Genomic DNA, 26,470 nt, shown 5'->3' on the forward strand with positions numbered 1-26,470 from the left:
GTGGAGGTCAGCCCGGGAGTCTGCACACCTGCAGCTTGTTTCTACTGCACACAGATGGGCAGGGGTGAAAATCTTTACAAGTGCTGCAGACTTTAGCAAAGCCTTTAAATTCAGAGCAGCCCAGAGAGGAGAAAGGAAAGTGGATGTGGGTTCAGGCTGTGTGAAATGGAGATCCAATTGCCTGACTTAGCTTTGAAGCAAATCTTCTCTTTCCTGGACCTGTTTGGCTTGCTGCAGGCTTCCCAGGTGAACAAGGTAAAGGCCTTCCACCTCCCACTGCCCCCATGCCAGCTGCTTCTCTCGACCAGTTTGAGCACCACTTTGCAGAATAGCAGAGGGCTACATTGAGGCTTTGGGGGTTAGCATCCTTCACTCTGAAGGCCTCATATTCTGTTAAACGGAAAGGACAAGCTGACATCCAAGAGTTGTGCTGACTAAACAGTCCTTGAGGCTCCCATTTCAAGCCCTAGGAAATCAGAACGTCTTCCTGTGAACTCATGGGAATACCCAGCGCTTGTATGAGCAGTGACAGGTCTCTGTTGTTACCATTTCCTTATCTCCCCGCACTGGGGAGTGCTTTGACAACTGGAATCCCAGCTGATTAACCTGTGCCGGCCCAGCTCCCAGAACAAATAATAGCAGAGGATTGCCCCTGCTCTCTGATGTACCTGATTGCCTGCTTGTCTCTTCCTTTCTCCCATAGCATTGGAATAGGATTGCAGAGAGCGATTTCCTGTGGAGGTAAGGAAAGGGAAAGGGTAAGGAGGGAAGGGGAGAGGAGATCATCTGACTGCGCACCCGTGCTGTGTACCGAGGCCTGTGTGTGGCTGTGTTGTGAGATATACACAGAAAGTTAGTGTGAGTAGGGGGTTGTGATATAACCAGAGCTCTGAGGAGGTGAACTGACTGAGAACAGCCTGATGGGACTGTGACTCTGTTTCCAGGTCGCTATCTCTGCAGAGATGGGACTGCAGCAACTTCACCAATCAACACCTGGGCACACACACATGGAAGAAATTTTTCCTGCATCAAAGAAGCAAGGAGCTTCGGTTGGCATTGGCACAGCCGCATAACTTTATCTACAAAGTCACGAAGAACATTGGTATGGGGACAGGTGCCCTAGAGGAACATGAGAAACTTGTTTTCAGAGGTCCACTCTATTTGATTTTTGCTGTGTGCAGTTGTGTGTTCTCATTCAGTGAAGGGAAAAGGAATTAAAATTGAACCAGACTGGTTTGCCGTGATACCATGCGATGTCTCCCTGCTTCCTCTTGTCCCCGCCATCTGTGCTGAATGAACAAACTAGAGTGATTTTTTTCACAACATAAAATCAGGTCCTGTTACTCCCTTTTTCCTAAGGCTTCTCATCCCTCCCAGGATCAAAATAAAAAATTAATGGGAAACTTTAAAAAACAGGAGGATCTCTTGAGCCCAGGAGGTTGAGGCTGTAGCAGTAGAGCCTACGTATGCATTTATTTAGAGACAGGGTCTGGCCCTGTCACCCAGGCTAATTTTAAAAATTTTTTATAGAGATAAAGCCTCAACCTCCTGGGCTCAAGAGATCCTCCTGCCTCAGCCTCCTGTGTAACTGGGACTACAGGGGTGCCCCACCACAACCAGCTAACTTTTTTTTTTTTTTTTTTTGAGGTTGAGTCTTGCTCTGTCATCTAGGCTGGAGGGCAATGACACGATCTCAGCTCACTGCAGCCTCTGTCTCCTGGGTTCGAGTGATTCTCCTGCCTTAGCCTCCTAGCTGGGATTACAGGCATTTACCACTATGCCTAGCTAATTTTTGTATTTTTAGTACAGATAGGTTTTCACCATATTAGCCAGGCTGGTCTTGAACTCCTGACCTCAAGTGATCCACCTGCCTTGGCCTCCCAAATTGCTGGGATTCCAGGCATAAGCCACCGTGCCCAGCCATAATTTTTTAATTTTTTGGTACAGATTAGGTCTTACTTTGTTACCCAGGCAGGTCTTGAACTCCTGAGCTCAAGCGATCCTCCAACCTTGGCCTCCCAGGCATGAGCCATTGTACCTGACCTAATCCTGATAACTTTTTTTTTTTTTTTTTTTTTTAAGACAGAGTCTCATTTTGTCACCCAGGCTGGAGTGCAGTGGCGTGATCTTGGCTTACTGCAACCTCCACCTCCTGGGTTCAGGCAATTCTCATGCCTCAGCCTCCCAAGTAGCTGGGGTTACAGGCACCTGCCACCATGCTAATTTTTGTATTTTTAGTAGAGACAGGGTTTCAACATGTTGGCCAGACCAGTCTCGAACTCCTGGCCTCAAGTGATCCGCCCACCTCAGCTTCCCAAAATGCTCTGATTACAGGCGTGAACCACTGTGCCTGGACTTGATAACGCTTTTAAAATTCAGAAAAGTTCTCTGATGGAGATATTTTAATATGCCTTTTATATCTTTGGAAACTGAGGATTAAAAGGAAAAGCAAGCTGGCCAACATCTCCCAAATGGCCAGTCTGCCATGGGAACCTGTGTTTGGATGACTCTGGAGCCCAATTTCTATCTTCTCCATATTGTTACCCAAACCTTCCTAAGAGGGTACAGAAATATTTTAAATTATCTTCTTTTGGTTTGGATCATCCCTTAACTATCTGGTGACCAAGTCTTCTGTGTTTCCTTCTAGCATATGACATGGAGTTGGCTTATCTCTCAGGAAATAGCCTGACAATGGATGAACAGGAGAAATCAATCATTTGTGGTGTATCTCCCAAGCAAGAGCTTTGCGCCTGGGATGTGCAAGAGGTGAGTCTGGCCAATATGTAGCAAAAGTACTGCATTGCATCCATCCTGTTCTGTATGTGAAACGGAAGTGCTGAGAGGAAAATACTCGGAAGTGGTAACAAAAACAAAGTGTCAAATCAGGTTTTCTATCATGTAATTTGTGACCTTTTCATTTGGACCATAGACACACATAGAATACACTTTTGTTGTTGTTGTTTTTGTTTGTTTGTTGTTTGTTTTTTGAGATGGAGTCTCACTCTGTTGCCCAGGCTGGAGTGCAATGGTGCAATCTCGGCTCACTGCAAGCTCCGCCTCCCAGGTTCACGCCATTCTCCTGCCTCAGCCTCCCAAGTAGCTGGGACTACACGTGCCCATCACCACGCCCAGCTAATTTTTTTGTATTTTTGTAGAGATGGGGTTTCACCGTGTTAGCCAGGATGGTCTCAATCTCCTGACCTCGTGATCCGCCTACCTCGGCCTCCCAAAGTGCTTTGATTACAAGCGTGAGCCACTGCGCTTGGCTGAGAATTTACTTTTTAATTTGTGTTTCTATCTATAAATTTGTGTAAGGTCTTATTTTCTATCAATAACATGGAGTGCATTTGTGAAATAATGTTTGGGCTTTGTGCATGTTTATTACCTATTCTATTGCCTCTTTGTCAATAATTGGCATTTGTTATATTGGTTTTTTCAGAAAGTAGTCTCTAGCTCAGATGATCTCCAAGGCGCACAAAGGATTTATCTCAAAATTGAGTGTGGCTTTTGTCTAATTGTATAAACTGCAGTGAGGTTCTTAGACCGACAAAGTTTTTGTTAAAGAGAATTACATTGGCAGAAACACTGCCAGCTTGGATTTAAAGGGGCCAAAACACACAAAAGGAAAAGAGGCTTTTTGGATTTCAGAACTTTGGCAGGAAGCAGACTACCAAAACAATTTAGCTGAAAAATTGGGCCACCATATATAGAAAGTAAAGGATGACTCAGACAGAATCAAGAACCTAGAGAGTAGAACCAAGAGTCATCAAAAATCTTTCTTGGGCCTTGCGTCCTAATCAACAAATTGCCAGCATGTTTTCTATTGGATTTCAAAATTTCTTGTAGCAGTGATTCCTATTTTTCCGTTTTCACCTTTTCTGAATGACAGCGACTGTTATCCTGTGCTTACCCCACACTTGTACTTTGGGGATGGTGAGGGACAGATAACTTGTATATTTAGTTTAAAGATTTTCACATCAAGATAAACTGAATCTACAGAGCTTCATCTATACCTGGACCTAGAAACAATGAGATCCTAGATTCTGCAATGATACTATCATGGTATGAGACATTTGAGAGCATTGGGAGATGGTGGATATATTTTCATGTAGGGGAAAGTGAATCACTGGAGGCTATGGGGCAGGCTACGGCTGCCAGTCTCTTGAGATGGCCCAAATATCTTTGCCCAACAATAATCACGATCAATCTTGTGTAGTCCACTGCCGCAGTGAATAGGGCTGACCTGTGGAACCAATAGAATATTGTGGAAATTATGATGTATAATTTCTGAAGCTATGTCACAGAAGACAATTCTTCACTCATGGGTCATTAGCTCTTAGAAATCCAGTCACAGTGTTATGAGAGCTCTCAAGCAGCCCTCCAGAGAAGATCTGTGTGGTGAGGGACTGAGGACCCCTGCCAGTAGCCAACATCAACTTACACAGCTATATGAGAAGCCATCTTGGAAGTGAAACTTGACTTCACCCTCAAGAGACCTACAGCCAGAACTACCCAGTCAAGCTGCCCCTGAATTTCTGATCAAAAGAAACTGAGTTAGCAAAAGCCTGTTTCAAGCCACTAAATTTTGGGATGCTTGGTTATGTGGCCATAGATATTACTGCATAGGCAACTTGTTGTAGTGTGAGGAATCAAAATAGTGATTACATTTGAGTGTGGGGAGCCATGGGGGAGTTGTGAAATAGAGCACATGCAAAGGGGATTTTGGGAGGGCTTAGAAGTGGTACATTAGCATTCACTTGTGATAATTTATTAAACTTCATGCTCTTTTCTTGTATGATATACTTCACAATTTTTTTAAAGGCTAAAGAATCATCTAGAAAGAACTATTCTATCTTATATGTAATGTACAAGGTTGATGAATGAATAACAATTTTAATGATAGTTAATGCGTTCTGGGTTCCTACTGTGTCCTAGGCAAAATTCTAAGTATGTTTCATGAGTTGTGAAACGTAATGACAGCCTCATTAGAAGGCATGATAGAAAGCAACTTGCTGAAGCTGTACTGTTAGTAGGAGGCAGAAGTGATTTGAACTCAGGAAGTCTGATCATTCTTTGCACCTGTTATGTACCAAGTTCTTGTCTCTGAGCATAGTGTGTAGTTCCTGTTTTTGTGTTCACTCCTCCAAAATATTGAGATGTGGAGAATTTTCATATCTTTTGCCAGAAGCAAGAAGATCTGATTTGGAAGAGACTTCCAAATAAACATGGACAGAATGAAAGCACAGTAGATGTAAGAGTTCCTTCAACATAGATTGTATTACTCTTGTTCTCTAGGGCACCATGATCTGGTCAAGCCCAGTCCAGGAGTTCTATTTCTTAAATCTGGTAACCCTTCCTCAGATGCATCTTGCCATCACTATGGATCAGAAAAAAACTATCAAAGTGTGGAACTGTCAGGACAGGGATGCTCTGGCCATTCTCCGCATGCCGGAGTCCTGTTATGGCATGGAAGCCTATCTCACAAAGGATGGCCCATTCCTGACGGTAAGTGAGCCCTGAATTTAGAGGGGACCAAAAAATCAAATGCCTGCTGTTTTGTCAGGCATCCGTGTCACATTACTGTCCTATCCCTATTTTTTTTTTTTTTTTTTTTTTTGAGATGGAGTCTCACTCTGTTGCCCAGGCTCGAGTGCGGTGGTGTGATCTTTGCTCACTGCAACCTCTGCCTGCTGGGTTCAAGCAATTCTCCTGCCTCAGCCTCCTGAGTAGCTGGGACTACAGGCACACGCCACCATGCCTGGCTAATTTTTTGTATTTTTAGTAGAAACAGGGTTTCACCATGCTGACCAGGCTGGTCTTGAACTCCTGACCTCATGATCTGCCTACCTCAGCCTCCCAAGTGCTGGGATTACAGGTATAAGCCACCACACCCAGCCTATTTCTCTTGTAGTCATCCCTTCCACATACCCTGTGAGTCAATCACAATATATCAATGAATGTTATACAAACCTCCATGCTATCTTGGCCCTTGACTTGCCTCAAGTAAAGAGAATGGTTTTTAGCCATTCTTCTAAAAACAAAAAGCCAAAAACTTTCTGAATTACTTTATATGTGCCTCTTTCCAGTGTGTGTTATTGTCCAGTCCATGAACTTGGTTGGGGATAGTCGAGGGAGAGAGATGGCTTTGGGTGACATTGAGAAAAAGCATAGTGTTGATGTGCTAATGAATAACTGTCCTTGAGAAGAATGCTTTGGGGCTTGGAAAGTTTTATTCCATGGGATTATCCCAACAGTGTCTCAACCTAGACTGGTCAGAGGTTTTGATCTCCATTATGTGATTGAATAAACGGTGGCATATCTTGCAGCTGACAGTGCTGCCTCCTCTGTACTTTAGGATTTCACATATCTTCCTATTGATGTGGTGGGGATGTTTTGGTTTCAGGTTGGTGATGCTGCAGGTAACATCTACACATTTACACTGCCTGGGTTAAGGGATGTTTCTAAAGTTACTGCATCTCAATATGGTATTGTATTTCTACACTGCTCTCCTGACAAGAAATGGATATTTGCATGTGGGACATATCGTCGTACCTTGCCACAGGTAGGTGCTGTTCTGTGTATTTGAACTTCAGGATGGGAATGTCAAGTTAGGAAGCATGCAGAGAAACTGCAGAGCTCAGTGAGGACCAGGCACACTGCTCCCTCTCTCAGACCATATCACAAGGGGAATCCATTGTGATGATCAGGAAACAATGTTCTTTGAAGCAACAACATCCAGTTGATGTGGCAAATGTTAACGAAAACTCATTCATGAAGCCCGAATTTGCCAAAGAAATGGAGGAGGGTGAGACAGGTGTCAAGAAATAGGGATTGCTGGGCATGGTGGCGTGCACCTATAGTCCCACCTACTCAGAAGGCTGAAGCGGGAGGATCGCTTGAGCCCAGGAGTTCCAGGCCATAGAGTACTATGCTGATAGGGTGTCCACACTAAGTCTGGCATCAATACGTTTACCTCCTGGAAGCAGGGGACCACCAGGTTGCCTAAGGAGGGGTCAACTGGCCCAGGTCAGAAACAGAACAGGTCTAAACTCTCATGCTGATCAGTAGTGGGATTGCTCCTGTGAATAGCCACTGCACTCCCACCTGGGCAACATGGCGAGACCCTACCTCTTAAAAGAAAAAAAAATTTGTTTTTTACAAAAATATCTTTGACCTTGTTCTCTTTTGCCTTCTTTACTTTTATCTATGTTGGCTGGAAAGTATAGAGAAGTCCAAAAGTAATTGAATATGCAACAGCCTCTGAATATCACTCTGAGGAAGGCTTTGGCCTTTGAGCAGGCCTTTTGTAGGGGGGCACTAGTGGACTGGGCACCAAAAAGGGAGGAGTTCAGAAGGCAGGTAGTAAAAGCCACACAGTCCTTGACTTGTTCCCCAAGAAGGGAAAATCTGCTTAGCCAACCTCAACTTGACCAAGGGTTCAACATGGTGAGATGGTTTTGTAACCCCTTGGCATGCTTCGGGGACACTGTTCTGTGAATGGGACAGGAAGGATAGGAAGACAGTGAGTTCCTTGTAGGCTGGAGTGGTAAGCAGTGACCCCTCATCACTCCTGAGATGTTGAACAAAGCTTTAGCCACAAGATGAGAATTTCTAAGAAGGCTCTTCTGGAGTCACTCCTGTACTGAGAGGCTATAAGTTCCCTTCCCCTGATCGCGCACGCGATACTCTCTTTAGGTATTCCTCACAGAGTCCTTACTGAGACCATCAGAAGGCAGTGCTCCTCTATCTACCTCTCTCCCACATAAATTATGTGTCAGTGCCTGCTGGACCCCAAAGGTGAAAAACAGGCTGACACTGATGTCCCAAAGTAACCCTGAAAAAAAGACAGAATTTGTCACCTTTGATCTAACAACCAAGAGGACTGGAGGCCAAACAGTCATCCAAGGTAGGCTATGCCACATTAGAAATGCTTGTTTCTCTTCCTCATTACACAGTCATTCATGTTTAGCTATAATAAATGGGTCAGTCTGTAAAAAGGGAGCAGGAGATTTCTTTTTTTTCTTTTTTTTTTTTTTTTTGAAATGGAGTCTCGCTCTGTCGCCCAGGCTGGAGTGCAGTGGCGCAATCTCAGCTCACTGCAAGCTCCACCTCCTGGGTTCACACCATTCTCCTGCCTCAGCCTCCCAAGTAGCTGGGACTACAGGCGCCCGCCAGCACACCCGGCTAATTTTTTGTGTTTTTAGTAGAGACAGGGTTTCACCATGTTAGCCAGGATGGTCTCTATCTCCTGACCTCATGATCAGCCTGCCTCAACCTCCCAAAGTGCTGGGATTACAGGTGTGAGCCACCGCGCCCGGCCAGGAGTAGGGGATTTCTTTAGCTGGGGGTGAACCCTCCCCAGTTTGGCTCTAATACCCATGCTGATCTCTACCCCGACCCTGCCCTCTTGGGTGAACACATATAGATTTCCATCATGTTTTAGGGCCTGCATTCCAATGTTCCTTCCCATTACAGGTTTTGCCTCAATGCCCAGGGGATTGTTTATTTTCCACAAACTTCTGTTCGTGTGTCCTAGCACCTGTTAACCACAGTCAGTGATATGTATTTGTCAGGCCACTGGACTACCCTTCATTTTCCTCCCTGGAATGAAGTCTGTGGAAGTGGGGACTATGCTTTTTTATTCAGTGTGAGGATATTGTTCTTATTCAATGATCTGATATTTACTTCCTTATGTGTGTGTATATATGTGTGTTTTACATGAAAACAGTACATAAGATTGCAAGTTTCCAGTTGGCAGCTCATCTGGAGTCCCCTGTTTGGATGGGAGCCAATGATGGATATACGAGTGTCTTTACCAATGGGCCATACTTGTTACTCTTCAGCATCACTGGCTTCCTGCTGCAACGATTTGAGGACCACCAGGCAGCCATCGACAACTTCTGGGTGGTATGTATGATTCTGCTCCACTGCTTTTTGATCTGACTTTGACTCCTTGGCCACTCACTCTGGCTATCCTTGGAAGGATCCTCGCTATGTGCTCACCAGGTCCAAGAACTCTGTGCACGTGTACATGTGGGAAGAAGGAGGCCGCCATCCATACCTCAGGAGCTGCTATCGCCTGGAAAACATATGGCATGATCCCACAACAGATGAGTAAGCTCTGTTTTGTGACCTAAACATTCCCTGAACACTTTTTTTTTTTTTTTTTTTGAGACGGAATCTCCCTTTGTCACCAGGCTGGAGTGCAGTGGCGTGATCTCAGCTCACTGCAACCTCCGACTCCCGGGTTCTAGCAATTCTCCTGCCTCAGCCTCCCAACTAGCTGGGATTAAAGGCATGGTGCCACCACACCTGGCTAATTTTTGTATTTTTAGTAGAGAAGGGATTTCACCATGTTGGCCAGGATGATCTCGATCTCCTGACATCTCGATCTCCTACCTCGTGATCCGCCTGCCTCGACCTCCCAAAGTGCTGGGATTACGGCGTGAGCCACCGTACCCGGCCAAAAACTTCTAATTTCTACATCAAGATGAATGAAGGGAGAACAGGGATTTTTTTTTTTTTAAGATTCTTTGAGGATAGATATCAATAAACTCATGCCTGAAAAGAGAATCACTAGTTCTTGAAGTCACGGCACTTGCAATAGATGTTAAAAGTCTTCCCAAAGTGGCTCTCAATCTATATTCCCACGAGCAGTGGATAGATTATGTCCTCAATACCCTGTGTTTTCTTGCTAAGTTGTGCCTTTTGTGAGTTCATTAGCCACTTGGTGGCTGCTTCAGTGAGCTGCCTTTCCCTCCATTTTGTTGATTTTTCCCCTGGTTTGCTTGCCTTTAAATTGTTTTTCTTGAGATTTTACGTAATACACGTAGAAGTCTTGACTCCTAAGTCTTTGCAGACATTTCTTCCAGATTATTGCTAGTCATTATACTGCTTATAGTGCTTTTTTGGCGACATCTAAGAAAATACATATATCCTTTGCACTGCCAACACCACTAAAAAGAATTTACTGTGAAGCTATACCTCCAATCATTCAAGTACATTGGCTGTTTGTTACAGCAGTTGTGATAGTCAAGAGCTGGAAACTCCCTAAGTGCCCAAACATAAGACATTGTTTAAATTACCGTCGTATGTCCACACTAGGAAGTATCATGCTGCTGTTATTAACTTTTTTACAAGAATAGGAAAATGTCTACGTTCAGATAATTATTTTCCAGTGTTTTGAGGCAAAAATACTTTGAATATCTGTGATCGTGCTTAGCAGACTTTCATGGTTTTTGCTCTCTGTATCTAATAAATTTTAGCCTACACCAATCATAAATACTTATTTCCTTTCAATAACTTGAAATACTTTCCCGGGATTTGTTTTCTGTCTTACATTTGAATGGATGTATAGTGATACCTCATTGTGATATTTATTGTGCATTTTCCCAGTGACATTGAGCAATTTATTTGCCATCCACATATCTTCTTTGACACATTTTTTCAAATCTTTTGACCATTTTTTAATTGGGTTGTTAATATTGAGTTTCTTAATATTGAGTGTTGATAGTCCTTTATATATTTGGAATACACGTCTTTTATCAGATAAGGGTTTGCAAATACTTTCTCCCACTCTGCTTCGTCTTTCTACTCTCTTCACGGTGTCTTTCAAAGAGCAAGTGTTAACTGTGAAGTACAATTTTTCTTCTAAAATGACTGGGCTTGGGGCATTGTACCTACGAAATCTTTGCCTAACCCAAGATCACAGAGATGTTCTAAGATTTCCTCTAAAAGTTTTACAGTTTGGGGTTTTACATTTAGGTCTCTGATGTATTTTGAGTTAAACCTTATAAGGGAAAGATAAAGATCAAGGTGTATTTTTTTTGCATATGAATGTTTAATGATTCAGCACCATTTGTTGAAAAAACTCTTTTTTCTCCATTGAATTGCCTGTGTACCTTTGTCCAAAATCAACCATATTTACATGGGTTAATTTTGAGACTTTCTCTTTTGTTCCAATCATCTATATATGTATCTTATCAAATAACACACTATGTTGAAAATGTAACTTTATAGAGACTTCGCAATCAGATAATATGAGTCCACTAATTTGTTCTTTTGCAGAATTATTCAGACTATTCTGGTTCCCTTGTTTTCCAAGTGAATTTTAGAATTGGTTTGTAAATTTTAACAAAAATTCTGCTGAGATTTATATTGGAATTTGTAGATCTAGAGATTAATTAGGGGGAATTGGCATCTTTACTATTTTGGCTCTTTCAATACTTGAACCTGAATGTCTCTTACTGTTTTAGGCCATCTTTAATTTATTTTATCAGTGTTTTTGTAGTTTTTAGGACAAAGATTTTGCACATATTTGTAAAACTTATACCTAAATATTTCATTGTTTTGATGCTATTATAAAGAGTACTGTCTTATTTCAATTTCCATTTTTCATTACTAGTATATAGAAATATGACTGACTTTTGTATACTGATTTTGTATCCCACAACCTTGCTAAACTCATTTATTCTAAAAGCTTTTATTCATAGATTGGTAGAGACTTTGTGCTTTCTCTATGTAGACAATCATGTCATTTGTCAAACAGCTTTCTTTCTTTCTTTTCAAATGTATGCCTTGTTGTTCTTCCCTTTTTGCACTGGCTATAACCTCCTGTGTGGCACTAGAGTGGAGAGCCAACATCCTTGCATTGGATGAAAAGTGTTTGGTCTTTCACCATTATTATTATTATATTCACTGTATGTTTTTGTAGATGCCCCTTACTGGGTTGAAAACATTCTCTTCTAGTCCTAGATGGCTGAGAGGTTTTTACTATCATGAATAGATGTTGAATTTTCTCAAAGGCATTTTCTGCATAAATTGATATGAGCATATAATTTTTCTTTTTTAGATTCTTAGTAAGGTGAATTATATTGATTTTCTTTTTTTGTTAGTGGTCAGGACAGAGTATCTTATTAGTTTTTAATTAACAAATAACAATTACATATTTATGGGTACAATGTGATTTCATAGATGTATATATTATAGAATGATTATATCAAGCTAATATATCAATCACTTCATACAGTATTTTTGTGGTAAAAAAAAAATACTTAAAATCTACTCTCAGCAAATTTGTCAATATGATACACTATTATGAACTACAGTCACCATGCCACAGATCTCTGAAACTTATTCCTCCTGCCTAACGGAAACGCTGGGCCCTTTGACCAACATCTCCTCATTCCCCCTCTCTCCCAGCCTCTGTTAACCACCATTCCACTCTCTGCTTCTGTGAGTTCGATTTTTTTTTTTAAGTTGTCACACATAAGTGAGATGATGCAGTATTTGTCTTTCTGTGCTTGGCTTAGTTCACTGAACATAATGAACTCCAGATTCATCCATGCTGTTGCACATGACAAGATTCCCTTTTCTAAGGCTAAATGGTGTTCCATTGTGTGTGTGTGTGTGTGTGTATATATATATGTATGTATACATATACCACATTTTCTTTATCCATTCATCCATTGATGTACACTTAGGTTGATTCCATATCTTGGTTATTGTGAATAGTGCTGAAGTGAACATGGGAGTAATGAGAGTACAAACGTTTCTTCAACATACCGATTTCAATTCCTTTTGATGTATACCCAGAAGTGGGATTGCTGTATCATATGATAATCCTATTTTTAGTGTTTCGAGGAACTTTCATGTTGTTTTCCATAAGGCTGTACTAATTTACATTCCCACCTACAACATACATGGGTTCCCTTTTCTTCATATCCTCACCAACACTTGTTTATCTTTCGTCTTTTTGACCATAACCATTCTAACACCTCTAATGAGGTGGTATCTCATTGCATTTTTAATTTGCATTTCCCTGATAATTCATAATGTTGAGCATTTTTTCACATATTTGTTGGCCATTTTGTTGGCAATGAAGAACCTTTGCCCATTTTAATATGGTGGTTTTCTTGCTATTGAGTTCTTATATATTTTGTTTTTTTGTTTTTTTGGTTTTTTGGTTTTTTGGTTTTTTTTTTGAGACGGAGTCTCACTCTGTCGCCCAGGCTGGAGTGCAGTGGCCGGATCTCAGCTCACTGCAAGCTCCGCCTCCCAGGTTTACGCCATTCTCCTGCCTCAGCCTCCCGAGTAGCTGGGACTACAGGCGCCCGCCACCTCGCCCGGCTAGTTTTTTGTATTTTTTTTAGTAGAGACGGGTTTTCACCGTGTTAGCCAGGATGCTCTCGACCTCCTGACCTCGTGATCCGCCCGTCTCGGCCTCCCAAAGTGCTGGGATTACAGGCTTGAGCCACTGCGCCCAGTCGAGTTCTTATATATTTTGGATATTAACCCTTATATGTATAATTTGCAAATATTTTCTCCCATTCCATAGGTTGTCTTTTTGATCTGTTTTATTTCCTGTGCAGAAACTTTTTAGGTTGATGCAATCCCATTTACCTATTTTTGCTTTTGTTGTCTGTGCATTTGGGGTCATATCCGAAAAATCATTGCCCAGATCAATGTCACAGAGCTTTTCCCCAGAACTTTCTTCTTGTAGTTCAGGTTTTATATTTAAGTCTTTAATCTATTTTGAGTTTTGTATGTGATGTGAGAAAAAGCCCGAACTTATTTTCTTTTCATGTGAATATCCAGTTTTCCCAATGCCATTTATTGAAGAGCTTGTCCTTTCTCCATCATGTGTTCCTGGCACCTTTGTTGAAAAACAATTGACTATAAATGTGCAGGTTTATTTCTGGGATCATTTATTCTGAGCTGGTGGTCAATGTGCCTGATTTTATGCCAATATGCTGTTTTGATAACTGTAGCTTTATAATATGTTTTGAAATCAGATAATATGATGCCTCCAGCTTTATTCCTTCTCAAGATTGCTTTGAGTATTTGGGGTCTTCTGTGGTTCCATATTCATTTTAGGATTGCTTTTTCTATTTCTGTGGAAAAGGTCATTGAAATTTTGATAGGAATTGCATTGAATCTGTAGATCATCTTGGGGAATATGGACATTTTAACAATATTAATTCTTCCAATCTATGAACATGGGATAGCTTTCCATTTATTTATGTCTTCTGTTTCTTTTATCAGTGTTTTATAGTTTTCAGTATACACATCTTTTACCTCCTTGGTTCAATTTACTCAAGTATTTCAATTTTGGGTGCTGTTGTAAGTGGATTTTCTTCATTTATTTTATTGGATATATGGAATTTCTGAACATTAAATCAGCCTTGCATTCCTAGACTAAACCCCACTTACTCATTTTTTATTACTCTTTTTACATATTGCTGAATTGAGTTTAATGATTGTTGGCTTCTGTGTTTCTGAAGGATATTGGTTTGTAGTTTTTTTTTCCTTTTTGTTTCTTTTTGAAATGAAGTCTTGCTCTTGTCCCCCAGGCTGGAGTGTGATGGCACGATCTTGGCTCACTGTAACCTCCACCTCCTGGGTTCAAGTGATTCTCCTGCCTCAGGGTGTTATTTCTCCCTTAAATGTTTAGTAAACTTCAGTAGAATAATCTGGGCCTGGAGATGACTTTTTTGAAAAGCTTTTAACTATACATTCCTTAATAGTTATAGTACAACTCAGATTATCTATTTTATGATGGGTGAGTTTTTATAGTTTGAATTTCCAGCAATCAGTCATTTTATCTAACTTGTGAAATGTGTGTAGATTTGTTTCTTTTAATCCTCTTAATGCCTGTAAAATTTGTAATATGAGGCCGGGCGCGGTGGCTCAAGCCTGTAATCCCAGCACTTTGGGAGGCCGAGACGGGCAGATCACGAGGTCAGGAGATAGAGACCATCCTGGCTAACATGGTGAAACCCCGTCTCTACTAAAAAAAAAATACAAAAAACTAGCCGGGCGAGGTGGTGGGCACCTGTAGTCCCAGCTACTCGGGAGGCTGAGTCAGGAGAATGGCGTGAACCCGGGAGGCGGAGCTTGTAGTGAGCTGAGATCCGGCCATTGCACTCCAGCCTGGGCCACAGCGAGACACCATCTCAAAAAAAAAAAAAAAAAAAAAAATTTGTAATATGAACTCCTTAATTTATAATATTGGTAATTTGTGCCATTTCTGTGTTTTTTGTTTTGGTTTTGTTTTTTGGTCAACCTTATTAGAGGCTTATTAATTTTAATTATTTTTTCAAAGAAACAGCTTTTGGTCTCTTTTTATTTTATTTTTTTAACCTCTATTTTGCTGTTCTGGATTTGTCTATGTCAGCTCTTAAATTTTATTTTCTTGCTTCTGGTTACTTTTATTTTTCTATTTTTTCTAGTTTGTTTGTTTTTAGACACGACCTGAACCTGTTAGGCTGGAGTGCAATGGGGTGTTATGTCAGCTCACTGCAACCTCTGCCTTCTGGGCTCAAGTGATCCTCCCACCTCAACCTCCCAGAGTAGCTTGGATTACAGGGGTGCACCTACATACTAGGCTATTTTTTAATTAATTAATTTTTTTTTTTTTTTTTTTTTTTTTTTTGGGTGGAGATGGGGTTTTGCCAGTTTGCCCAGGCTGCTCTTGAATTCCTGGGCTCAAGCAATCTGCCTATCTCAGCCTCCCAAAGTTCTGGAATTTCAGGCATAAGTCACTGTGCCTGACCTTTTCTAGTTTCTTAAGGTGGATGCTTAGATCATTGATTTCTGACCTCTTTTTGAAATATAAGCATTTGGTGTTCTAAATTCTCCACTAAACACTGTTTTAGCTGCAATCCTCATATTTTTATTTTTATTTTCATTGAGTTCCATATATTTATTTCCCTTTTCCTCTTTGAGTCATGGACTATTCTAAAATATGTTTAATTTCTAAGATTGGAGATTTTATTGTGATCTTTTTGATCATGATTTTCTAATTTAAAGCTGTTATGGCCAGAGAGCATCCTCCATATTTTCTTCATTCTTTTATATTTGTTAAAATTTGTTTTGTGACCCAGGATATGCTCTATCTTGGTGAATGTTCCATGTTTCCATGTGAGCTTGAAAAGAATGTGTATTCTTCTCCTGTTGGGCACAATGTTTTATAAATGACAATTAGATCACCTTGGTTGATCTTCTTTAGTTCTTTTCTATCCTTTCTGATTTTCAGTATAGTGATTCTATCAATTGAGAGACTGTTGAATTTCCTATTATGGATTATTTTTCCTCTTTGTTCTATTAGTTTTCATGTATTTTGCAGTTCTGTAACTTGCTGCATACACATTTTGGATTAATATATCTTCTAGGTTAATTGGCCCTTTTGTTTTTGTGTAATGTCTCTCCTTGTCCCTGATAATCTTCTTTGCCCTGAAGTCTACTTTATCGAATACTAATTTAACTACTCCTGCTTTATTTTGGTTAATATTTGCATGTTATATTGTTTTTCATTCTTTTACTTCCAACCTACTTATATCATTATATTTGAAGTGAGTTTCTTGTAGATAGAATCTGGTTGGGTCACACTTTTTATCCATTATGCTAATCTGTCCTTTAAGTTTAAATACAAAAGTTTAATGGACAAAGAATACTTGTATATATTTATGGGGTACAATATGATGTTTTCTCGCATGTATACACTGAAATGATCAAATTGGGCTAATTATCCATCCCTTCAAATATTTATCATTTATTTGTGGTGAAAACATTTAAAATTTCTTTGAGCTATTCTGAAACATACAATATGTTATTATTAACTATAGCCACCATGCTCACCAGAATTTATTCCTCTTGACGAACTGAAACTTTGTACCCTTTGACCAACACCTCCCTGTTCCCTGTCTAACCCTCTGCTCTGACCCTGCCTAGCCTCTGGTAAACACCATTTTATCTTTTACATCTATGAGTCTAACTTTTTTTTTTTTTTTTTTTTTTTTTGAGACGGAGTCTCGCTCTGTCGCCCAGGCTGGAGTGCAGTGGCCGGATCTCAGCTCACTACAAGCTCCGCCTCCCGGGTTTACGCCATTCTCCTGCCTCAGCCTGCCGAGTAGCTGGGACTACAGGCGCCGGCCACCTCGCCCGGCTGGTTTTTTGTACTTTTTAGTAGAGACGGGGTTTCACCGGTTTAGCCAGGATGGTCTCGACCTCCTGACCTTGTGATCCGCCCGTCTCGGCCTCCCAAAGTGCTGGGATTACAGGCTTGAGCCACCACGCCCGGCCGAGTCTAACTTATTTAGATTCCATGTATAAGTGAGATCATCAGGCATGGTGGCTCACGCCTGTAATCCCACCACTCTGAGAGGCCAAGGTTGGGGGATTGCTTGAGCCTAGGAGTTCAAGGCTGCATTGAGCTGTCCATGTTTGCCCATTTTTTAATGGGTTTGTTTTTTACTTGACTTGTTTAAGTTCCTTAGAGGTTCTGAATATTAGACCTTTGTCAGATGCTCGATTTGTGAATATTTTCTACCATTCTATAGGTTATCTGTTTACTCTGTTGATAGTTTCTTTTACTGTGCAAAACCTTTTTTGTTTTGTTTTGTTTTTTAGATGGAGTCTCATTCTGTCACGTAGGCTGGAGTGCAGTGGCACAATCTGGGCTCTGGGCTCACTGCAACCTCCGTCTCCTGGGTTCAAGTGATTCTCCTGCCTCAGCTCCTGAGTAGCTGGGATTACAGGTATGCGCCACCACACCTAACTAATTGTATTTTTAGTAGAGACAGGGTTTCACCATGTTGGCCAGGCTGGTCTCAAGCTCCTGACCTCAAGTGATCTGTCTGCCTCAGCCTCCCGAAGTGTTGCGATTACAGGTGTGAGCCACCGTGTACAGCCTGTGCAGAAGCTCTTTTGTTTAATTAGGTCCCACTTATCAATTTTTGTTTTCATTGCAATTGCTTTTGAGGACTGAGTCATAAATTCTTTCCCGAAGCCAACACTGTTGTCTAGAATAGTGTTTCCTTAGGTTTTCTTCTAGGACTCCTATAGTTTGGGGTCTTACATCTAAACCTTTAATCCATCTTGAATTAATTTTTGTGTATGGTGAAAGGTAGGGGTCCAGTTTCACTCTTCTACATTTGGCTAGTCAGTTATCCCAGCACCATTTATTGAATAGAGAGTCTTTACTCCATTGTTTTTTTGTCAACTTTTGTTGATGATCAGTTGGCTGTGGGTGTATGGCTTCATTTCTGGGTTCTCTATTCTGTTCCTTGAATCTTTATTCTGTTTTTGTGCCAATACCATGTTAATTTGGTTATTATAGCATTATAGTATAGTTTGAAGTCAGAAAACTGATGTCTCTGGCTTTCTTCTTTTTCCTCCAGATTGCTTTGGCTATTCAACTGATACCATATAAATTTTAGAATAGTTTTTTTCTAGTTCTGTGAAAAATGACATTGGTAGTTTGATAGGAATAACACTGAATCTGTTGATTGTGGCCATTTTAATGATACTGCTGCTTCTTCTCCATGAGCATGAAATGTTTTTGCATTTTTTTTTTATGTCACCTAGGATTTACTTTTTTTTTTTTTTTTTTTGAGACAGAGTCTTATTCTGTTGCCCAGGCTGGAGTGCAGTGGTGCAGTCTCGGCTCATTACAACCTCCACCTCCCGGGTTCAAGAGATTCCGCTGCGTCAGCCTCCCAAGTAGCTGGGACCAGAGGCACGTGCCACCACACCTGGCCAATTCTTGTATTTTTAGTAGAGATAGGGTTTGGCCATGTTGGCCAGGCTGGTCTCAAACTCCTGACCTCAAGTGATCTGCCCGCCTCAGCCTCCCAAAGTGCTGGGATTACAGGCGTGAGCCACCACATCTGGCCTATGATTGCTTCTAGTAGTGTTTCGTAGTTCTCCTTACAGAGATCTTTTACCTCCTTGGGTAGATGTATTCCTAGGTAATTTATTTTGTGGGGTGCTGTTGTAAATGAGGTTTCATTCTTGATTTGGCTCTCAGCTTAAACAGTATCAGTATATGGAAATACTACTGATTTTTGTACATTGATTTTTGTATCTTGAAAACTTATTGAAGTTGGTTTCAGTTCCCAGAGCATTTTGGCAGAGTCTTTAGGGTTTTCTTTGTATAGAATCATATTGTCATGGAGCATAGTGGCTCATGCATCTCATGCATGTATTCCCAGCACTTTGGGAGGCTGAGGCAAGATGATCACTTGAGCCCCGGAGTTCAAGACAAGCCTTGGCAACATACAGAGACCCTGTCTCTACAAAAAAAAAAAATTAGCCAGGCATGGTGGTGTGCACTGGTGGTCCCAGCTACACAAGAAGCTGAGGTGTGAAGATCACTTGAGCCCAGAGGTTGAGGCTGCAATGGGCCATGATTGTGCCACTGCACTCCAGACCGAGTGACACAACAAGACCCTCTCTGGGGAGATTTAAAAAAATACATATTATATATATCTATACACACAGACACACACACACAGACACACACACAAAATCAATCATATTGTCATATTGTCCACAAAGAGATAGTTTTACTTCCTCTTTTTCTATTTGGATGCCCTTTCTTTCTTTCTCTTGGCTGACTGCTCTAGCTAGGGCTTCCTAGCTAGAGCTATCACTACTATCACTACTAGTCACTACTATGTTTACTAGGAGTGGTGAGAGTAGGCATCCTTGTCTTGTTCCAGTTCTCAAAGGGAATATTTCCAGTTTTTGCCCATTCATTATGACATTGCCTGTGGATTTGTCATTGATGGCTCTTATTTCAAGGTATGCTCCTTCAATGCCTAGTTTCTTGAGGGTTTTTGTCACAAAGGGATACTGCATTTTATTGAAAGCTTTTTCTGTGTCTATCGAGATGATCATATGGTTTTTTGTTTTTAATTCTGTTTATGTGGGGAATCATGTTTATTGACTTGCATGTGTTGAACCAACCTTGCTCCCGGGAATGAAGACGTCACTTGATCATGGTGAATTAGCTTTTTGATTTGCTGTTGGATTCAGTTTGCTACTGTTTTCTAGAGGATTTTCACGTCTGTGTTCATCAGGGATATTAGTCTGTAGTTTTCCTTTTTCATTGCCAATACCATGTATTGAAGAGACTGTCCTTTCTCCATTGACTGTTCTTGGTACTTTTGTTTAAAACAAAAATCAATTGACCTTAAATGTGAGGGTTTATTTCTGGCCTTCTATCCCATTCCACTGGACAATGTATCTGTATGTATGTCAGTACCACGCTGGATTTTTGTTTGTTTACAGTTTGTCTCTGGGGATGAAAACACAAGAACCGGCCAGGCGTGGTGGCTCACGCCTGTAATCCCAGCACTTTGGGAGGCCGAGGTGGGCAGATCACGAGGTCAGAAGATCAAGACCATCCTGGCTAACATGGTGAAACCCTGTCTCTACTAAAAATACAAAAAAAAATTAGCTGGGCGTGGTGGCGGGCACCTGTAGTCCCAGCTACTTGGGAGGCTGAGGTGGGAGAATGGTGTGAACCCAGGAGGCAGAGCTTGCAGTGAGCCGAGATCATGCCACTGCACTCCTGCCTGGGTGACAGAGCAAGACTCAGTCTCAAAAAACAAACAAACAAACAAAAAAAAAACAAAAACACCACAACCAGGATGTTTTGATTACTATAGTTTTGTGATGTATTTTAAAATCTGGTAATGTGATGCCTCCAGCAAATGTGGTAATGAGGTTTGCTCAAGATGGCTTTGGCTATTTGGGGTCCTTCTACACTCTGTATGCTTTATTTGTTGTTTGTTTATAACATTCTGCTGCTGACCAGGGATACTCTGTTTTAATTGGCGTATTAACTTCTTTTAGCATTTGAAAAATGTTTTGCCTCTTCCTTCTGGCTTCCATGATGTCTGATGAGAAATTCATTGTCATTCAAATCTTTGTATCTCTCTAGATAATGTGTCATTTTGCTCTGGTTGAGTACAGGTTATTTCCTTTGTTTTTAATTCTCAGAAATTTGATTAGGATATGTCTGGTATGAAATTCTTTGGGTTTAACCTGTTTGGGTTTGATTAACTTTTTGAATCTATAGGTCTATGAATTTGGGGATGTTTTCAGCTATTATCTCTGCAGTGCTTTGTGGGCAGAGGAAGGGGTACCATTTTTTTTTTTTTTTTTTTTTTGAGACGAAGTCTCACTCTTTTGCCCAGGCTAGAGTGCCAGTGGCATGATCTCGGCTCACTGCAACCTCCACCTCCTGGTTTCAAGCAATTCTTCTGCCTCAGCCTCCCAAGTAGCTGGGACTACAGGCATGCACCACTGTGCTCAGCTAATTTTTGTATTTTTAGTAGAGATGGGGTTTCGCCATGTTGGTCAGGCTGGTCTAGAACTCCTGACCTGAGGTAATCCACCCACTTTGGCCTCCCAAAGTGCTGGGATTACAGAAGTCAGCCACCACACCTGGTCTGGGGTACCATTTCTACTCACGTCAGTGCACTCGGGGAGATAGTCGACAGGATTCCATCTCTGTGTCTTCAGGGCCTGGTGGGGAGGGGGAGAAGTGTCACCTTTACTTGAGTTAGTGCAAGGCAGGAGTGGTCAACAGGGTACTAACCCTACAGTTTCTGGGCTCCTGGTGGAGAGGGGTAAAACTGTCACTTCATTAATGCAGAATAAGAATCGACAACAGAGCTATGCTCCCACCATTCCCTCATCACACAGTGGGGAGGGAAGCATGGCATCTCTTATGATATTCTATTGGAGTAGAACAGGTATACTCAAAAGGGAACAGAATTCTATTTTAAAATAAAAATCTAGGGCTGGGCACAATGGCTCATGCCTATAATCCCAGCACTTTGGAAGGCTAAGGCAGGCAGATCGCTTGGGTGCAGGAGTTTGAGACCAGCCTGGGCAACATGCTGAGACCCCATCTCTACAAGAAAAAATATATATACATATACATCTAATATATATATAATTTTATATATATAATATAAAATATATATATTATATACATTTTTTTTTGAGATGGAATCTCACTGTGTCGCCCAGGCCGGAGTGCAGTAGCGTGATCTCGGCTCACCACAACCTCCACCTCCCGGGTTCAAGCAATTCTCCTGCCTTAGCCTCCCAAGTAGCTGGGACTACAGGCATGCACCACCACGCTGGCTAATTTTTTGTAGTTTAAGTAGAGACGGGGTTTCACCGTGTTAACCAGAATGGTCTTGATCTCCTGACCTCGTGATCCACCCACCTCGGCCTCCCAAAGTGCTGGGATTACAGGCATGAGCCACCATGCCTGGCCTACAAGATAATATTTTTAAAAATTAGCTGGGCATGGTGGCGTGTGCCTGTAGTCACAAGTACTTGGGAGACTGAGTTGGAAGGATCATTTGAACCCAGGAGATGGAGGTTGCAGTGAACTGACATGGTGCCACTGCACTGCAGCCTGGGCAGCACAGCGAGGCCCTGTATCAAAAAAAAAAAAAACAAAAAAAAAACCTCTCCAATCATCATTAAACCAGATAATCTGTCAAATCAGATACTGACAATTCTGGCAATAATATTTGAGAGCAGGTTGAGATTGCTATTCCTGCAAATAATAATCAGTGTAACTTTCCCTGGAAAGAATATTGATATCTTAGTCAAGTTCCAATTCAGTATTAACAATGGATATACCTACTTTTTCTTTTGTTCACTGATGATCTTATTTTTCCATTGACAGCTGCATCTCCAGTGTGATGTGTGATAATGCAAGCATAGTACTTACAGTGACAGTAAGTGAATACAGCATGCTGGTGATGTATTCTTTGAACACGTAATATGGAAACTAACAAAATTGACCTTGCATCATCTTCTGCAATGTAGTAAAGAGAATTCGTTTGCAAGCCCAGAATGATTATTTTAGTGAAATTTAGATGTTGTGGCCTGAAGTGGTGGCACATGGCTGTAGTCCCTGCTACTTGGGAGGCTGAGGTGGGAGGATCCTTTGAGCCCAGGAGTTTGAGGCTGCAATGAGCTGTGATTGTGCCATTGCACTCCAGCCTGGGCAACAGAGTGAGACCCTTAGAAGAAAATGAAAATTAAAGAACAATGGAAGTGGTCATATGACATGGCTGAAGAGATCTAGTTAAACCATTTTCTTGATTGTAAGAGATAACAAATTCTATAAGGTAATACATGGGCAGTGGAGACCAAGGTAGAAGATAAGACAGAGGGAGAGAAATGTGTAGAATCATGTACAAAGAATGTCACTTGCCAAAGGAAACAGGAATAAGTAGGATCCCACAAGGATCTGCAATTCCCAGATAACTTAGGTTAAAAGGTGGGTAAAATTGAATTGCTGTTGGGCTTTCATTTTCCAGAAACATGGTGGCCCAGAGCAAAGCATGTATAGCACCTCAGCATTGTTCAAAACTACAAGGCCGGGCGCGGTGGCTCACTCCTATAATCCCAGCACTTTGGGAGGCCGAGGTGGGTGGATCATGAGGTCAGGAGACCGAGACCATCTTGGCTAACATGGTGAAACCCCATCTCTACTAAAAATACAAAAAATTAGCCGGGCATGGTGATGGGCACCTGTAGTCCCAGCTACTCAGGAGGCTGAGGCAGGAGAATGGCATGAACCCAGGAGGCAGAGCTTGCAGTAAGCCGAGATCGCGTCACTGCACTCCAGCCTGGGCAACACAGCGAGACTCTGTCTCAAAAAAAAAAAAAAAACTACAAACACAAAACAAAACTAAAAAAATCCATGGTTAGATGGCTGGAATAGAATACAAACTTCCAAAATTGGAGAATGAAAAAAATCCAGAAAATTCAATAAATGCTGAAGTTAATGTCTTATTTCATAGAATTCCAAAGGCTACATGATGAAATACAGGCCTCCACCAAATTGGTGGTGAGATCAGAAATCTACAAGATCCGGGACCCTCAGAAAAGTAACACTCCTTGTAGGTAAACTGAAGGAAAATCTATTCATTAGAGAAGGGTGAACAGCTACCTCCCTCAGCTTCAGAGATGGGTGAAACCAGGATAGAAAAACAATTATCTTCAGAGAATTCCTAACCATAACAAAAAACTCACATTTGGGATTTATATCAGTCAAGGTCCCAGGATGATAAAGATGTCACATATAAATTAAGGTAATTTGAGGAAGGTTTAATAAAGGGGCTATTATAATTTGGGGCACAGTTTTTTGTTTTGTTTTTTTTTTTGAGTAGATGAATTGGCTCTCTCCAGTCTGTGCCTCCAAGATGACGAAGAAAAGGAACAACAGTCATGCCAAAAAGGGCCATGACCACGTGCAGCCTATTGGCTGCATGAACTGTGCCTGATGCGTGCCCAGTGACAAGGCCATTAAGAAATTCGTCATTCGGGCCGGGCGCGGTGGCTCACGCATGTAATCCCAGCACTTTGGGAGGCCGAGGTGGGCGGATCACAAGGTCAGGAGATCGAGACCACGGTGAAACCCCGTCTCTACTAAAAATACAAAAAATTAGCCGGGCGCGGTGGCGGGCGCCTGTAGTCGCAGCTACTCAGGAGGCTGAGGCAGGAGAATGGCGTGAACCCGGGAGGCGGAGCTTGCAGTGAGCCGAGATCGCGCCACTGCACTCCAGCCAAGACTCTGTCCCAAAAAAAAAAAAAAAAAGAAATTCGTCATTCAAAACATAGTGGAGGCCACAGCAGTCAGGGACAGTACTGACGCAAGCGTCTTCGATGCCTGTGTGCTTCCCAAGCTGTATGTGAAGCCATTAATACTGTGTGAGTTGTGCAATTCACAGCAAAGTAGTCAGGAATCAATCTCATGAAGGCCACAAAGACCGAAAACCCCCACCCAGATTTAGACCTGCGGGTGCTGCCCCATGACCCCCACCAAAGCCCACGTAAACAGCTGAGTCCTTCAAGACTGAAGAATATTCTCTGGAGAAAAATAAAATAGAAACTGTACTTAATATTGGATGTTGAGTGTGTCGGTGTCAGATAGGGTGGGGATTTTGTGTGTGTGTTAGACCAAGTGTGAAGCAACACATAGTATTTTCATGGGGAAGAAAGCTTATTCATGTAAATTAAATTTTAATTGTTTGCAGTCATATCCTTGGCCTCACAATTTGCATAGCTGTGTGAAATAAAAGAGGGTTTAGGCATCTGTAAAAAAAAAAAAAAAAAAAAAAGCCGGCGCAGTGGCTCATGCCTGTAATCCCAGCACTTTGGGAGGCCAAGGCAGGCGGATCACAAGGTCAGGAGATCGAGACCATCCTGGCTAACACAGTGAAATCCCGTCTCTACTAAAAATACAAAAAAAAAAAAAAAAAAAAAAGCCAGGCATGGTGGCGGGCACCTGTAGCCCCAGCTGTTCGGGAGGCTGAGGCAGGAGAATGGCATGAACCTGGGAGGCGTAACTTACAGTGAGCCGAGATCACGCCACTGCACTCCAGCCTGGGTGACAGAGCAATACTCCCTCTCAAAAAAAAAAAAAAAAGATTAATTGGGAATGAAAAAGTTAAGAGAAGCCACAGAAATAATCTAGTGTTATTCTAACACCTCTTTAGTGGCCATCCCTCTGGTTTTAGGTGGGTATGGCCACCCACTTCTGACTTAGTAATCCAGGTTTGATTTTCTTTCTTCCTCAGACACGGGAAGCACTACTTGGTAGGCATCATCCAGTGGGAACTAGCTAACCATCCCCTACCAGTGAGGGTGATAAATAGGTCACTAGGGCACAGCAAGGCACTGAAGGATAATGGCTGGTTGTAGCTGGCATAAAGAAGGGGTGTTGAATTTTACCATCTCGCCTCTTCCATTTCCCAGTATGGCCTGAGCTTAGTCACTACTGCTGAGTGGAGGTTAGCTAACTCTAGACTCCAGAGAATTACACAAGGCCATTCCCTTTATGAGAGCACCTCTACCAGATGGCATCACTTTAATGGATGACATTCAAGATAACATGGGAATGGTTTACAGATTTGACTGACATGTTCTATTCAGTAAAAATTTCACAGGAGATGGAAGCATCCCTATCACCACCCACATATGTGTTCCATGGAAAGCACTTGGGACAAACCTAGACCTGCTTCTGATGCCCAGGAGATAAAATTCTAATTGCCCCTGGACCAGGTAGCAACGTTGGGTGACACTTGGGAGAAAAATGGATCCTCTGCTGCTGGTTTCAGATGGCCTATGATTTTAACCCCTCCTCTGCTGCTGTGCCTCTTCCTTACCTGAGAAGTTCTTACCCTCACTGGTGTTGACTGTACCTAGTCCGACATTACCTTCTGGCTGCTAAAAGAGGGGTCTATGTGCTTGTAAGCACATTTCACTGTATGTGGATGTCTACAGCAAGCTTTATAGATACCCAGGGACATACAGCCAAGGGCCAGAATATATCATTCTGCTAAACAGATATATCAAAATCTTCTCCTTTGCCTGGCTCTTCCCACTAAATACATAGACTGGCTGTGAATAGGCTTTGAAATTGTAGTTTGTACCCTTGCAGTATTCTGGGTCCTAAAGATGCTTTCACTGACTCCAAGCCCAGGCATTACAAAATAACATACCATGTAGATTATGATTATGATTATTAAAGAGATCAAGACAAGATCTCACTATGCCACCCAGGCTGGCCTCAAACTCCTGGGCTCAAGCCATCCTGTCTCAGCCTTCCAGAGTGCTAGGATTACAGGCGTGAGCCACAGTGCTG

At 41.8% G+C, this 26,470-nt stretch overlaps 1 protein-coding gene across 15 annotated transcripts; it reads left to right on the top strand.

Moving 5' to 3' along the window:
- Positions 1-123: 123 nt before the first annotated feature.
- LOC105480401 (F-box and WD repeat domain containing 12) lies at positions 124-22,687 on the top strand. 15 transcript variants are annotated; one of them, XM_071091635.1, is made up of 11 exons: positions 137-255; positions 704-741; positions 945-1,102; positions 2,648-2,766; positions 5,296-5,505; positions 6,404-6,562; positions 7,696-7,906; positions 8,729-8,907; positions 8,984-9,114; positions 17,410-17,537; positions 22,499-22,641. In XM_071091635.1, exons 1-10 carry the CDS (start codon positions 166-168, stop codon positions 17,498-17,500), a joined length of 1,386 nt encoding a protein of 461 aa, XP_070947736.1. In that variant the 5' UTR covers positions 137-165; the 3' UTR covers positions 17,501-17,537; positions 22,499-22,641. The 15 variants fall into 15 exon arrangements, 14 of the variants coding, with proteins under 14 accessions (XP_070947742.1, XP_070947740.1, XP_070947744.1 ...); XM_071091639.1 differs by lacking the exon at positions 7,696-7,906 and having other exon boundaries at positions 125-255; positions 22,499-22,642; XM_071091642.1 differs by lacking the exon at positions 7,696-7,906 and having other exon boundaries at positions 126-255; positions 9,007-9,114; positions 22,499-22,642.
- Positions 22,688-26,470: the final 3,783 nt, after the last annotated feature.

This window comes from Macaca nemestrina, chromosome 2, assembly GCF_043159975.1.
Source record: "Macaca nemestrina isolate mMacNem1 chromosome 2, mMacNem.hap1, whole genome shotgun sequence".
NCBI lineage: Eukaryota > Metazoa > Chordata > Mammalia > Primates > Cercopithecidae > Macaca > Macaca nemestrina.